Genomic DNA, 15,114 nt, shown 5'->3' with positions numbered 1-15,114 from the left:
TTACATTTTCAATGTTTAGCAGGACAGGAAAATGGTCCAATTCATACACTTATCAAGAGAACATCCTTGGTCATCTCTACTGCCTCTGATCTGGCAGACTTACTAAACACAAGCACAAAGAAAATGGTGTCGTCTGCCTTGCTTAATATAAGGAATTGGAAAGTATTTATACTTTTACTTTTGATACTTAAGTATATTTAAAACCAAATACTTTTAGATTTTTACTCAAGTAGTATTTTACTGGGTGACTTCACTTTTACTTGAATCATTTTCTATTAAGGTATCTATACTTTACTCAAGTATGACAATGGGGTACTTTGTCTTTCACTGGATACAGAGTTCCTTGAGAAACACACCAGTCACATGTCTGTGAACCCAAGAAGGTGCCAATGCTCCGTAAAAAGGATTTCAAATATGGGACTTTGTGTCACAAAGTGTTGATGGTATAAGGGAAGCTGCATGCAACAAAACAGGAAGTATTTGTCCATTCTAGAAATTCCCCTGCTCAGTTATAAGATTGTGGCAAAATATGGTTTCATTATTGGTCAAAAGAAACCAAGTCAGACGTAGGTCAATATTAGTGTTGAAACTACAGTGCACGTGTCTAGATTGAGAATCAGTGCAGTGGAAAATAAGGCTTTACACAAGAAACTGTTCAACCTTATTGTTCCTCCCATGAAAACGGAAGCCTACAAAGTCATAAGATATGATTGTTCCCAATTCTATTCATTAGACAATAAACAATGCACCTGTATTGTAATGTAGATATATTATTGTTTGTTCATCTTCCCTACAGGTGACTGCAGTCAAAATGTCTCCATGCAGTTTGTTGGCTCTGTTGGCTGTAATCTCCTTAACTCTGGCTGCCAGCCCTGGAGTCAAGGTCAAACTCACAGACAAGGGCATTGAATATGGTATGTTTGAGGCAAGGGCAATAACATTACATGGTTTTAGATCAAGATGAGGCTGTGTATTATGATCATGTGGCAAATAAATGTACTATACTCCTCACAGCCCATTCTGCCTCAATGCCTTGCTCTGTGCTGTCCACAGGTAAACAGATTGGGATGGCATCTCTGCAACAGAAACTTAAGACCATTAAGGTCCCAGATCTCTCTGGAACAGAGAAAGTGCCTCCCATTGGGAAGGTCAAGTACAGTTTGACAGGGTAAGGGAGAACAATGTCTTTTCCCCCAAAAAATACATTGCAGTCAAACACATTGTTAATTGTCTGCTTATCTCATGTCATCACTTGTTGATTATCAACTGTGGTTACCAATGCTGTTGTGTTCACAATATGCCACTATCCTACCAACTATGTACTGTGTTCTAACCTCCAGAATGACGATAGTGAATCTGGGACTTCCCAAGTCTGCTTTGGTACTGATGCCAGGTACTGGAGTCAGGCTGGCTATTACTAATGCCTTCATCAACCTGCACGGGAACTGGAGGGTCCGATACTTCAGGTTCATGTGAGTTCATGAGGGAGGGTCTGAACACCCGGTGCATCCCCAGGACCAGGATTGAACAAGACTAAAACACTGCACAATTTTCTCTTGGGTCTGCCTATCCATACCCCAAAGGACTCAAACAACATTATTTTCTTGTTAACAATCTAGACAAGACCATGGCTCCTTCGACCTGACGGTAAATGGACTCACCATCACTGCCGATATTGCAATTAAGAGTGATGAAACTGGCAGGCCAACAGTCAGCACTGTCAACTGTGTGGCCAACGTGGGCAGCGCCAGCATCAAGTTCCATGGCGGGGCCAGGTACATTTAAAAAAAATATATATTTTTTTACCTTTATTGAACCAGGCAAGTCAGTTAAGAACACATTCTTATTTTCAATGACAGCCTAGGAACAGTGTGTTAACTGCTTGTTCAGGGGCAGAATGACAGATTTGTACCTTGTCAGCTCAGGGGTTTGAACTCACAACCTTCCGGTTACTAGTCCAACACTCTAACCACTAGGCTACCCTGCCGCCCCATGGAGTACAGTGCCTTGCGAAAGTATTCGGCCCCCTTGAACTTTGCGACCTTTTGCCACATTTCAGGCTTCAAACATAAAGTTATAAAACTGTATTTTTTTGTGAAGAATCAACAACAAGTGGGACACAATCATGAAGTGGAACGACATTTATTGGATATTTCAAACTTTTTAACAAATCAAAAACTGAAAAATTGGGCGTGCAAAATTATTCAGCCCCCTTAAGTTAATACTTTGTAGCGCCACCTTTTGCTGCGATTACAGCTGTAAGTCGCTTGGGGTATGTCTCTATCAGTTTTGCACATTGAGAGACTGAATTTTTTCCCATTCCTCCTTGCAAAACAGCTCGAGCTCAGTGAGGTTGGATGGAGAGCATTTGTGAACAGCAGTTTTCAGTTCTTTCCACAGATTCTCGATTGGATTCAGGTCTGGACTTTGGCTTGGCCATTCTAACACCTGGATATGTTTATTTTTGAACCATTCCATTGTAGATTTTGCTTTATGTTTTGGATCATTGTCTTGTTGGAAGACAAATCTCCATCCCAGTCTCAGGTCTTTTGCAGACTCCATCAGGTTTTCTTCCAGAATGGTCCTGTATTTGGCTCCATCCATCTTCCCATCAATTTGAACCATCTTCCCTGTCCCTGCTGAAGAAAAGCAAGCCCAAACCATGATGCTGCCACCACCATGTTTGACAGTGGGGATGGTGTGTTCAGGGTGATGAGCTGTGTTGCTTTTACGCCTAACATAACGTTTTGCATTGTTGCCAAAAAGTTCAATTTTGGTTTCATCTGACCAGAGCACCTTCTTCCACATGTTTGGTGTGTCTCCCAGGGGGCTTGTGGCAAACTTTAAATGACACTTTTTATGGATATCTTTAAGAAATGTCTTTCTTCTTGCCACTCTTCCATAAAGGCCAGATTTGTGCAATATATGACTGATTGTTGTCCTATGGACAGAGTCTCCCACCTCAGCTGTAGATCTCTGCAGTTCTTCCAGAGTGATCATGGGCCTCTTGGCTGCATCTCAGATCAGTCTTCTCCTTGTATGAGCTGAAAGTTTAGAGGGATGGCCAGGTCTTGGTAGATTTGCAGTGGTCTGATACTCCTTCCATTTCAATATTATCGCTTGCATAGTGCTCCTTGGGATGTTTAAAGCTTGGGAAATCTTTTTGTATCCAAATCCGGCTTTAAACTTCTTCACAACAGTATCTCGGACCTGCCTGGTGTGTTCCTTGTTCTTCATGATGCTCTCTGCGCTTTTAACGGACCTCTGAGACTATCACAGTGCAGGTGCATTTATACGGAGACTTGATTACACACAGGTGGATTGTATTTATCATCATTAGTCATTTAGGTCAACATTGGATCATTCAGAGATCCTCACTGAACTTCTGGAGAGAGTTTGCTGCACTGAAAGTAAAGGGGCTGAATAATTTTGCACGCCCAATTTTTCAGTTTTTGATTTGTTAAAAAAGAATACTTTCGCAAGGCACTGTATATAGAGGCACTTAACACTATGCTGTACTTAAAACGTTGTGAGAACACATGTTATAGATTTAGGAATCATCAAACCACAATGTTAAAAAATGATTGCAATGTGGATTTACTTGTTTCCTCAAATGCTTTGGTTCCTGTTTTCCAGCTGGCTTTACAATCTTTTCAAGTCCTACATTGACAAGGCCCTGCGCAGTGCTCTGCAGAAACAGGTGAGGGACAGTGTAATGCCAGACTTCAAACTCAAATGAATCTTGTTCGGTTCTCTTGACAATAACAATGCCTCTGTTTAATATTACAGATCTGCCCCCTAGTGGCTGATGTTATTACTGACATGAACCCACACCTCAAAACGTTCAATGGTAAAACAAGATTTAAAGGCCAAATGCAGCCAGTTTTATATTAAATTATTTCAGGGTAATTACAATTATTTCTCAAGCTAGAATTGTGCTTGGACTGTCTGGGAGTGGTCTGAGGTGGGAGGAGAAAACTGAAAACAACCTGTTATTGGCAGAGAGGTTTGGAACTCGCTTTGTTATTGGTCTCTTAACCAATTTACAGCATGGCGATGTCACAATGGAAAGCCGAAACTCCCGCCCATGCAAACCTGATGATTAGAAGGTCCTGTGTGGATTGTATTTTTAACCAGAAACTATCAGGAAATAACACTGATACATGTTTTAATACTTTTACAGTGTTATTTCATCAACTGTTGTACAATATGATACAAAACACAGGAAAAAAATAATTTTGACTGCACTGGGCCTTTATGCACTTATCCTCATGAACATATTTGTATAAATCAAATCTAATTTTATTAGTCACGTGCCGACTACAACAGGTGGAGACCATACAGTGAAATGCTTACTTACGTGCCCATAACCAACAATGCAGTTTTTAAAAAGAATAAGAAATAAAAGTAACAAGTAATTAAAGAGCAGCAGTAAAATAACAATAGCAAGACTATATACAGGAGAGTACCAGTACAGAGTCAATGTTGAGGTAGAGTTATTTCGGGGGCGGCAGGTAGCCTAGTGGTTAGAGAGTTGGACTAGTAACCGAAGGGTTGCAAGGTTAAAACCCCAAGGTAAAAAAAAACTGCCGTTCTGCCCCTGAACAAGGCAGTTAACCCACTGTTCCTAGGCTGTCATTGAAAATAAGAATTTGTTCTTAACTGACTTGCCTGGTCTAATAAATATTTTATTTTATGTTATTAAAGTGACAAATTATGGTGTATTCATAGGCTACTAAATGGATCCTAAATATTTATTTTCTGCCATCTTGAAGTTCTAGCCAAAGTGGACCAGTATGCTGAAATTGAATATTCCATGGTGACATCACCCACCATTTCAAAGTCCTCCATTGAATTCAGCTTGAAGGTAAAAACTTCAGACTCCCAATTAACCTTTCAACGCTACAAACATATGGGCTCAGTAAGGTGAGATGTCAATTCTCCCTCTCTGTCTGTCTTCCTCTCTCTCTCTGTCTTCCTCTCTCTCTCTCTGTCTTCCTCTCTCTCTCTGTCTTCCTCTCTCTCTGTCTCCCTCCCTCTCTCTCTGTCTTCCTCTCTCTCTGTCTGTCTTCCTCTCTCTCTCTGTCTGTCTTCCTCTCTCTCTAACTCCCTCTCTGTCTTCCTCTCTCTGTCTGTATCCCTCTAACTCTCTCTCTGTCTTCCTCCCTCTCTCTCTGTATCCCTCTAACTCCCTCTCTGTCTTCCTCTCTCTCTCTAACTCCCTCTCTGTCTTCCTCTCTCTCTGTCTGTATCCCTCTAACTCTCTCTCTGTATCCCTCTCTCTCTCTGTCTGTCTTCCTCTCTCTCTAACTCCCTCTCTGTCTTCCTCTCTCTCTAACTCCCTCCCCCTCTCTCTGTCTTCCTCTCTCTCTCTCTGTATCCTCCCTCTCTCTCTGTATCCCCTCTCTCTCTGTCTGTCTTCCTCTCTCTCTAACTCCCTCTCTGTCTTCCTCTCTCTCTAACTCCCTCCCCTCTCTCTGTCTTCCTCTCTCTCTCTCTGTATCCTCCCTCTCTCTGTATCCCTCCCTCTCTCTCTGTCTTCCTCTCTCTCTCTCTGTATCCCTCTAACTCCCTCTCTGTCTTCCTCTCTCTCTGTCTTCCTCACTCTCTAACTCCCTCTCTGTCTTCCTCTCTCTCTAACTCCCTCCCTCTCTCTCTGTCTTCCTCTCTCTCTAACTCCCTCTCTGTCTTCCTCTCTCTCTAACTCCCTCCCTCTCTCTCTGTCTTCCTCTCTCTCTAACTCCCTCTCTGTCTTCCTCTCTCTCTAACTCCCTCCCTCTCTCTCTGTCTTCCTCTCTCTCTAACTCCCTCTCTGTCTTCCTCTCTCTCTAACTCCCTCCCTCTCTCTCTGTATCCCTCCCTCTCTCTGTATCCCTCTAACTCCCTCTCTGTCTTCCTCTCTCTCTCTGTCTTCCTCACTCTCTAACTCCCTCTCTGTCTTCCTCGCTCTCTAACTCCCTCCCTCTCTCTCTGTCTTCCTCTCTCTCTAACTCCCTCTCTGTCTTCCTCTCTCTCTGTCTGTATCCCTCTAACTCTCTCTCTGTATCCCTCGCTCTCTCTGTCTGTCTTCCTCTCTCTCTAACTCCCTCTCTGTCTTCCTCTCTCTCTAACTCCCTCCCCCTCTCTCTGTCTTCCTCTCTCTCTCTCTCTGTATCCTCCCTCTCTCTGTCTTCCTCTCTCTCTAACTCCCTCTCTGTCTTCCTCTCTCTCTGTCTGTATCCCTCTAACTCTCTCTCTGTATCCCTCGCTCTCTCTGTCTGTCTTCCTCTCTCTCTAACTCCCTCTCTGTCTTCCTCTCTCTCTAACTCCCTCCCTCTCTCTCTGTCTTCCTCTCTCCCTCTCTGTATCCCTCTAACTCCCTCTCTGTCTTCCTCTCTCTCTGTCTTCCTCACTCTCTAAATCCCTCTCTGTCTTCCTCTCTCTCTAACTCCCTCCCTCTCTCTCTGTCTTCTCTCTCTCTAACTCCCTCTCTGTCTTCCTCTCTCTCTAACTCCCTCCCTCTCTCTCTGTCTTCCTCAATCTCTCTCTGTATCCCTCTAACTCCCTCTCTGTCTTCCTCTCTCTGTCTTCCTCACTCTCTAACTCCCTCTCTGTCTTCCTCTCTCTCTAACTCCCTCCTCTCTCTCTGTCTTCCTCTCTCTCTAACTCCCGCTCTGTCTTCATCTCTCTCTAACTCCCTCCCTCTCTCTCTGTCTTCCTCTCTCTCTAACTCCCTCTCTGTCTTCCTCTCTCTCTAAATCCCTCCCTCTCTCTCTGTCTTCCTCTCTCTCTAACTCCCACTCTGTCTTCCTCGCTCTCTAACTCCCTCCCTCTCTCTCTGTCTTCCTCTCTCTCTAACTCCCTCTCTGTCTTCCCTCTCTCTCTGTCTGTATCCCTCTAACTCTCTCTCTGTATCCCTCGCTCTCTCTGTCTGTCTTCCTCTCTCTCTAACTCCCTCTCTGTCTTCCTCTCTCTCTAACTCCCTCCCCCTCTCTCTGTCTTCCTCTCTCTCTCTCTCTGTATCCTCCCTCTCTCTCTGTATCCCTCTCTCTCTCTGTCTGTCTTCCTCTCTCTCTAACTCCCTCTCTGTCTTCCTCTCTCTCTAACTCCCTCCCTCTCTCTCTGTCTTCCTCTCTCTCTCTCTGTATCCCTCTAACTCCCTCTCTGTCTTCCTCTCTCTCTGTCTTCCTCACTCTCTAACTCCCTCTCTGTCTTCCTCTCTCTCTAACTCCCTCCCTCTCTCTCTGTCTTCCTCTCTCTCTAACTCCCTCTCTGTCTTCCTCTCTCTCTAACTCCCTCCCTCTCTCTCTGTCTTCCTCAATCTCTCTCTGTATCCCTCTAACTCCCTCTCTGTCTTCCTCTCTCTCTCTGTCTTCCTCACTCTCTAACTCCCTCTCTGTCTTCCTCGCTCTCTAACTCCCTCCCTGTCTCTCTGTCTTCCTCTCTCTCTAACTCTATCTCTGTCTTCCTCTCTCTATAACTCCCTCTCTGTCTTCCTCTCTCTCTAACTCCCTCCCTCTCTCTCTGTATCCCTCCCTCTCTCTGTATCCCTCTAACTCCCTCTCTGTCTTCCTCTCTCTCTCTGTCTTCCTCACTCTCTAACTCCCTCTCTGTCTTCCTCGCTCTCTAACTCCCTCCCTCTCTCTCTGTCTTCCTCTATCTCTCTAACTCCCTCTCTGTCTTCCTCTCTCTCTGTCTGTATCCCTCTAACTCTCTCTCTGTATCCCTCGCTCGCTCTCTCTGTCTGTCTTCCTCTCTCTCTAACTCCCTCTCTGTCTTCCTCTCTCTCTAACTCCCTCCCCCTCTCTCTGTCTTCCTCTCTCTCTCTCTCTGTATCCTCCCTCTCTCTCTGTCTTCCTCTCTCTCTAACTCCCTCTCTGTCTTCCTCTCTCTCTGTCTGTATCCCTCTAACTCTCTCTCTGTATCCCTCTCTCTCTGTCTGTCTTCCCTCTCTCTAACTCCCTCTCTTGTCTTCCTCTCTCTCTAACTCCCTCCCTCTCTCTCTGTCTTCCTCTCTCTCTCTCTGTATCCCTCTAACTCCCTCTCTGTCTTCCTCTCTCTCTGTCTTCCTCACTCTCTAACTCCCTCTCTGTCTTCCTCTCTCTCTAACTCCCTCCCTCTCTCTCTGTCTTCCTCTCTCTCTAACTCCCTCTCTGTCTTCCTCTCTCTCTAACTCCCTCCCTCTCTCTCTGTCTTCCTCAATCTCTCTCTGTATCCCTCTAACTCCCTCTCTGTCTTCCTCTCTCTCTGTCTTCCTCACTCTCTAACTCCCTCTCTGTCTTCCTCTCTCTCTAACTCCCTCCCTCTCTCTCTGTCTTCCTCTCTCTCTAACTCCCTCTCTGTCTCTAACTCCCTCCCTCTCTCTCTGTCTTCCTCTCTCTCTAACTCCCTCTCTGTCTTCCTCTCTCTCTAAATCCCTCCTCTCTCTCTGTCTTCCTCTCTCTCTCTGTCTTCCTCACTCTCTAACTCCCTCTCTGTCTTCCTCGCTCTCTAATTCCCTCTCTGTCTTCCTCTCTCTCTGTCTGTATCCCTCTAACTCTCTCTCTGTATCCCTCGCTCTCTCTGTCTGTCTTCCTCTCTCTCTAACTCCCTCTCTGTCTTCCTCTCTCTCTAACTCCCTCCCCCTCTCTCTGTCTTCCTCTCTCTCTCTCTCTGTATCCTCCCTCTCTCTCTGTATCCCTCTCTCTCTCTGTCTGTCTTCCCTCTCTCTCTAACTCCCTCTCTGTCTTCCTCTCTCTCTAACTCCCTCCCTCTCTCTCTGTCTTCTCTCTCTCTCTGTATCCCTCTAACTCCCTCTCTGTCTTCTCTCTCTCTGTCTTCCTCACTCTCTAAATCCCTCTCTGTCTTCCTCTCTCTCTAAATCCCTCCCTCTCTCTCTGTCTTCCTCTCTCTCTAACTCCCTCTCTGTCTTCCTCTCTCTCTAACTCCCTCCCTCTCTCTCTGTATCCCTCCCTCTCTCTGTATCCCTCTAACTCCCTCTCTGTCTTCCTCTCTCTCTCTGTCTTCCTCACTCTCTAACTCCCTCTCTGTCTTCCTCGCTCTCTAACTCCCTCCCTGTCTCTCTGTCTTCCTCTCTCTCTAACTCTATCTCTGTCTTCCTCTCTCTATAACTCCCTCTCTGTCTTCCTCTCTCTCTAACTCCCTCTCTCTCTCTGTATCCCTCCCTCTCTCTGTATCCCTCTAACTCCTCTCTGTCTTCCTCTCTCTCTCTGTCTTCCTCCTCTCTAACTCCTCTCTGTCTTCCTCTCTCTCTGTCTCTCTAACTCCTCTCTGTCTTCCTCCTCTCTAACTCCCTCCCTCTCTCTCTGTCTTCCTCTCTCTCTAACTCCCTCTCTGTCTTCCTCTCTCTCTAAATCCCTCCCTCTCTCTCTGTCTTCCTCTCTCTAACTCCCTCTCTGTCTTCCTCTCTCTCTAACTCCCTATCTCTCTCTCTGTCTTCCTCTCTCTCTAACTCCCTCTCTGTCTTCCTCTCTCTCTAACTCCTCCCTCTCTCTGTTCCCTGTCTCTCTCTGTATCTCTCTAACTCCCTCTCTCTCTCTCTCTGTCCTCTCTCTAACTCTCTCTCTGTCTTCCTCTCTCTCTAACTCCCTCCCTCTCTCTCTGTCTTCCTCTCTCTCTAACTCTCTCTCTGTCTCCTCTCTCTCTGTCTCTCTAACTCTCTCTCTGTATCCTCCTCTCTCTGTCTGTCTTCCTCTCTCTAACTCCTCTCTGTCTTCTCTCTCTCTAACTCTCCTCTCTCTCTGTCTTCTCTCTCTCTCTCTGTATCCTCTCTCTCTCTGTCTTCCCTCTCTCTCTCTCTCTGTCTTCCTCTCTCTCTGTCTGTATCCCTCTAACTCTCTCTCTGTATCCCTCGCTCTCTCTGTCTGTCTTCCTCTCTCTCTAACTCCCTCTCTGTCTTCCTCTCTCTCTAACTCCCTCCCTCTCTCTCTGTCTTCCTCTCTCCCTCTCTGTATCCCTCTAACTCCCTCTCTGTCTTCCTCTCTCTCTGTCTTCCTCCTCTCTAACTCCCTCTCTGTCTTCCTCTCTCTCTAACTCCCTCCCTCTCTCTCTGTCTTCCTCTCTCTCTAACTCCCTCTCTGTCTTCCTCTCTCTCTAACTCCCTCCCTCTCTCTCTGTCTTCCTCAATCTCTCTCTGTATCCCTCTAACTCCCTCTCTGTCTTCCTCTCTCTGTCTTCCTCACTCTCTAACTCCCTCTCTGTCTTCCTCTCTCTCTAACTCCCTCCCTCTCTCTCTGTCTTCCTCTCTCTCTAACTCCCGCTCTGTCTTCATCTCTCTAACTCCCTCCCTCTCTGTCTTCTAATCTCTCTAACTCCTCTCTGTCTTCCTCTCTCTCTAAATAATCCTCTCTCTCTGTCTTCCTCTATCTCTAACTCCCTCTCTGTCTTCCTCTCTCTCTAACTCCCTCCCTCTCTCTCTGTCTTCCTCTCTCTCTAACTCCTCTCTGTCTTCCTCTCTCTCTCTGTATCCCTCTAACTCTCTCTCTGTCTATCCCTCTCTCTCTCTGTCTGTCTTCCTCTCTCTCTAACTCCTCTCTGTCTTCTCTCTCTCTAACTCCCTCCCCCTCTCTGTCTCTCCTCTCTCTCTCTCTGTATCCTCCCTCTCTCTCTGTATCCCTCTCTCTCTCTGTCTGTCTTCCTCTCTCTCTAACTCCCTCTCTGTCTTCCTCTCTCTAACTCCCTCCCTCTCTCTCTGTCTTCCTCTCTCTCTCTCTGTATCCCTCTAACTCCCTCTCTGTCTTCCTCTCTCTCTGTCTTCCTCACTCTCTAACTCCCTCTCTGTCTTCCTCTCTCTCTAACTCCCTCCCTCTCTCTCTGTCTTCCTCTCTCTCTAACTCCCTCTCTGTCTTCCTCTCTCTCTAACTCCCTCCCTCTCTCTCTGTCTTCCCTCTCTCTCTGTATCCCTCTAACTCCCTCTCTGTCTTCCTCTCTCTCTGTCTTCCTCTCTCTCTCTCCCTCTCTGTCTTCCTCTCTCTCTAACTCCCTCCCTCTCTCTCTGTCTTGTCTCTCTCTCTCCTCTCTGTCTTCCTCTCTCTCTAACTCCCTCTCTGTCTTCCTCTCTCTCTGTCTCCCTCCCTCTCTCTCTGTATCCCTCCTCTCTCTGTATCTCCCTCTAACTCCCTCTCTGTCTTCCCTCTCTCTCTGTCTTCCTCTCTCTCTAACTCCCTCTCTGTCTTCCTCTCTCTCTCTCCCTCCCTCTCTCTCTGTCTTCCTCTCCTCTAACTCTCTCTCTGTCTTCCTATCTCTCTCTGTATCCCTCTCTCTCTCTCTCTGTATCCTCTCTCTCTCTCTCTGTCTTCCTCTCTCTCTAACTCCCTCTCTGTCTTCCTCTCTCTCTAACTCCCTCCCTCTCTCTCTGTCTTCCTCTCTCTCTCTCTGTATCCTTTCTCTCTCTCTCTGTCTTCCTCTCTCTCTAACTCCCCCTCTCTGTCTTCCTCTCTCTCTGTCTGTATCCTCTCTAACTCTCTCTGTCTGTATCCCTCCTCTCTCTCTGTCTGTCTTCCTCTCTCTCTAACTCCCTCTCTGTCTTCCTCTCTCTCTCTCTCTCTTGTATCTTCCTCTCTCTCTCTCTGTATCCTCTAACTCTCTCTCTGTCTTCCTCTCTCTCTGTCTTCTCTCTCTCTCTGTATCCCTCTCTCTCTGTCTTCCTCTCTCTCTGTATCCCTCTCTCTCTCTCTGTCTTCCTCTCTCTCTAACTCCCTCTCTGTCTTCCTCTCTGTCTTCCCTCCCTCTCTCTCTGTCTTCCTCAATCTCTCTCTGTATCCCTCTAACTCCTCTCTGTCTTCCTCTCTCTCTGTCTTCCTACTCTCTAACTCCCTCTCTGTCTTCCTCTCTCTCTAACTCCCTCCCTCTCTCTCTGTCTTCCTCTCTCTCTAACTCCCTCTCTGTCTTCCTCTCTCTCTAACTCCCTCTCTCTCTCTCTGTCTTCCTCTCTCTCTAACTCCCTCTCTGTCTTCCTCTCTCTCTAACTCCCCCCTCTCTCTCTGTCTTCCTCTCTCTCTAACTCCCACTCTGTCTTCCTCTCTCTCTTCCTCCCTCTCTCTGTCTTGTCTTCCTCTAACTCCCTCTCTGTCTTCCTCTCTCTCTCTCTGTATCCCTCTAACTCTCTCTCTGTCATTCTCTCTCTCTCTGTCTTCCTCTCTCTCTAACTCCCTCTCTGTCTTCCTCTCTCTCTAACTCCCTCCTCTCTCTGTCTTCCTCTCTCTCTCTCTGTATCCTCTCTCTCTCTCTGTATCCCTCTCTCTCTGTCTGTCTTCCTCTCTCTCTAACTCCCTCTCTGTCTTCCTCTCTCTCTAACTCCCTCCCTCTCTCTCTGTCTTCTCTCTCTCTCTCTGTATCCCTCTAACTCCCTCTCTGTCTTTCTCTCTCTGTCTTCCTCACTCTCTAAATCCCTCTCTGTCTTCCTCTCTCTCTAACTCCCTCCCTCTCTCTCTGTCTTCCTCTCTCTCTAACTCCCTCTCTGTCTTCCTCTCTCTCTAACTCCCTCTCTCTCTCTGTCCCTCTCTCTCTCTGTATCCCTCTCTCCCTAACTCTCTCTCTCTGTCTTCCTCTCTCTCTCTAACTCCCTCTCTGTCTTCCTCTGTCTCTCTCCCTCCTCTCTCTCTGTCTTCCTCTCTCTCTAACTCTATCTCTGTCTTCCTCTCTCTCTAACTCCCTCTCTGTCTTCCTCTCTCTCTAACTCCTCCCTCTCTCTCTGTATCCCTCTCTCTCTCTGTATCCTCTCTCCTCTCTGTCTCCTCTCTCTCTCTGTCTTCCTCTCTCTCTAACTCCCTCTCTGTCTTCCTCTCTCTCTCTCTCCTCTCTCTCTGTCTTCTCTCTCTAACTCCCTCTCTGTCTTCCTCTCTCTCTCTGTCTGTATCCCTCTAACTCTCTCTCTGTATCTCTCCTCTCTCTGTCTGTCTTCCTCTCTCTCTAACTCCCTCTCTGTCTTCCTCTCTCTCTAACTCCTCCTCTCTCTCTGTCTTCCTCTCTCTCTCTGTATCCCTCTCTCTCTCTGTCTTCCTCTCTCACTCTCTCTCTGTCTTCCTCTCTCTCTCTGTCTTCCTCCCTCTCTCTCTCTCTGTATCCCTCTCTCTCTAACTCTCCTCTAACTAAAGGAGTCTTCCTCTCTCTTCTCTGTTCTCCCTCTCTCTCTGTTAATCTCTCTCTGTCTGTCTCTCTAACTTCTCTCTGTCTTCTCTCTCTCTCTGTCTTCTCTCTCTCTCTCCCTCTGTCTTCTTCCTCTCTAACTGTCCCTCTCTCTCTCTCTGTCTTCCTCTCTCTCTCTCTCCCTCTCTGTCTCTCTCTCTCTCTGTCTTCCTCTCTCTCTCTGTCTTCCCTCTCTCTCCTCTCTGTCTTCCTCTCTCTAAATCTGTCTCCTCTCTCTCTGTCTTCCTCTCTCTCTAACTCCCTCTCTCTCTTCTCTCTCTCTAACTCTCTTCTCTGTCTTCTCTCTCTCTAACTCCCTCTCTGTCTTCTCTCTCTCTGTCTGTATCCCTCTCTCTCTCTCTGTATCCCTCGCTCTCTCTGTCTGTCTTCCTCTCTCTCTAACTCCCTCTCTGTCTTCCTCTCTCTCTAACTCCCTCCCCTCTCTCTGTCTTCCTCTCTCTCTCTCTCTGTGAATCCTTCTCTCTCTCTGTATCCCTCTCTCTCTCTCTGTCTTCCTCTCTCTCTAACTCCCTCTCTGTCTTCCTCTCTCTCTAACTCCCTCCCTCTCTCTCTGTCTTTCCTCTCTCTCTGTATCCCTCTAACTCCCTCTCTGTCTTCCTCTCTCTCTGTCTTCCTCACTCTCTAAATCCCTCTCTGTCTTCCTCTCTCTCTAACTCCCTCCTCTCTCTCTGTCTTCCTCTCTCTCTAACTCCCTCTCTGTCTTCCTCTCTCTCTAACTCCCTCCCTCTCTCTCTGTCTTCCTCTCTCTCTCTGTATCCCTCTAACTCCCTCTCTGTCTTCCTCTCTCTCTGTCTTCCTCCTCTCTAACTCCCTCTCTGTCTTCCTCTCTCTCTAACTCCCTCCTCTCTCTCTGTCTTCCTCTCTCTCTAACTCTATCTCTGTCTTCTCTCTCTCTAACTCCCTCTCTGTCTTCCTCTCTCTCTAACTCCCCTCTCTCTCTCTGTATCCCTCTTCTCTCTGTATCCCTCTAACTCCCTCTCTGTCTTCCTCTCTCTCTCTGTCTCCCTCTCTCTCTAACTCTCTCTGTCTTCCTCTCTCTCTGTCTTCCTTCCTCTCTAACTCTCTCTCTGTCTTCCTCTCTCTCTAACTCCTCCCTCTCTCTCTGTCTTCCTCTCTCTCTAACTCCTCTCTGTCTTTCTCCTCTCTCTCTAAATCCCTCCCTCTCTCTCTGTCTTCCTCTCTCTCTAACTCACTCTCTGTCTTCCTCTCTCTCTAACTCCCTCCCTCTCTCTCTGTCTTCCTCTCTCTCTAACTCCCTCTCTGTCTTCCTCTCTCTCTAACTCCCTCCCTCTCTCTCTGTATCCCTCCCTCTCTCTGTATCCCTCTAACTCCCTCTCTGTCTTCCTCTCTCTCTCTGTCTTCCTCTCTCTCTCTCCCTCTCTCTTCTCTCTCTCTCTAACTCCCTCTCTCTCTCTCTGTCTTCCTCTCTCTCTAACTCCTCTGTCTGTCTTCTCTCTCTCTCTGTCTGTATCCCTCTAACTCTCTCTCTGTCTGTCTCTCTCTCTCTGTCTGTCTTCCTCTCTCTCTAACTCCTCTCTGTCTTCCTCTCTCTCTAACTGTCTCCCCTCTCTCTGTCTTCCTCTCTCTCTCTCTCTGTATCCTCCCTCTCTCTCTGTCTTCCTCTCTCTCTGACTCCTCTCTGTCTTCTCTCTCTCTGTCTGTATCCCTCTCTCTCTCTCTCTGTCCTTCTCTCTCTGTCTGTCTTTCCTCTCTCTCTAACTCCTCTCTGTCTTCCTCTCTCTCTAACTCCCTCTCTCTCTCTCTGTCTCCCTCTCTCTCTCTCTGTATCCCTCTAACTCCTCTCTGTCTTCCTCTCTCTCTGTCTTCCTCTCTCTCTAAATCCCTCTCTGTCTTCCTCTCTCTCTAACTCCCTCCCTCTCTCTCTGTCTTCCTCTCTCTCTAACTCCCTCTCTGTCTTCTCTCTCTCTAACTCCCTCTCTCTCTCTGTCTTCCCTCTCTCTCTGTCTCCCTCTAACTCCCTCTCTGTCT

General features: G+C 47.1%; 2 protein-coding genes across 6 annotated transcripts in view; both read left to right on the top strand.

Moving 5' to 3' along the window:
* The window catches only part of ccdc186 (coiled-coil domain-containing protein 186), a 1,196,038-nt gene that overhangs the window by 869,362 nt on the left and 311,562 nt on the right, over positions 1-15,114 (top strand). The gene's annotated exons all lie outside the window — the stretch shown is intronic.
* The window catches only part of LOC112220485 (bactericidal permeability-increasing protein), a 28,249-nt gene that overhangs the window by 1,408 nt on the left and 11,727 nt on the right, over positions 1-15,114 (top strand). For 3 of the 4 annotated variants that reach the window (XM_024382354.2, XM_024382361.2, XM_024382367.2), the window contains 7 exons: positions 797-914; positions 1,054-1,168; positions 1,341-1,472; positions 1,620-1,775; positions 3,637-3,700; positions 3,790-3,850; positions 4,776-4,867. In XM_024382354.2, coding sequence (XP_024238122.1) covers positions 812-914; positions 1,054-1,168; positions 1,341-1,472; positions 1,620-1,775; positions 3,637-3,700; positions 3,790-3,850; positions 4,776-4,867 — 723 coding nt within the window. In that variant the 5' untranslated portion in view covers positions 797-811. The remainder of the gene's footprint in view (positions 1-796; positions 915-1,053; positions 1,169-1,340; positions 1,473-1,619; positions 1,776-3,636; positions 3,701-3,789; positions 3,851-4,775; positions 4,868-15,114) is intronic. The other variant, XM_042305883.1, reaches the window with a different exon arrangement.

Source organism: Oncorhynchus tshawytscha, linkage group LG25 (genome assembly GCF_018296145.1).
Source record: "Oncorhynchus tshawytscha isolate Ot180627B linkage group LG25, Otsh_v2.0, whole genome shotgun sequence".
Taxonomy (NCBI): Eukaryota; Metazoa; Chordata; class Actinopteri; order Salmoniformes; family Salmonidae; genus Oncorhynchus; species Oncorhynchus tshawytscha.
Note: the sequence above shows the minus strand (reverse complement) of the source record. Positions and strands in the feature narration are given on the sequence as shown.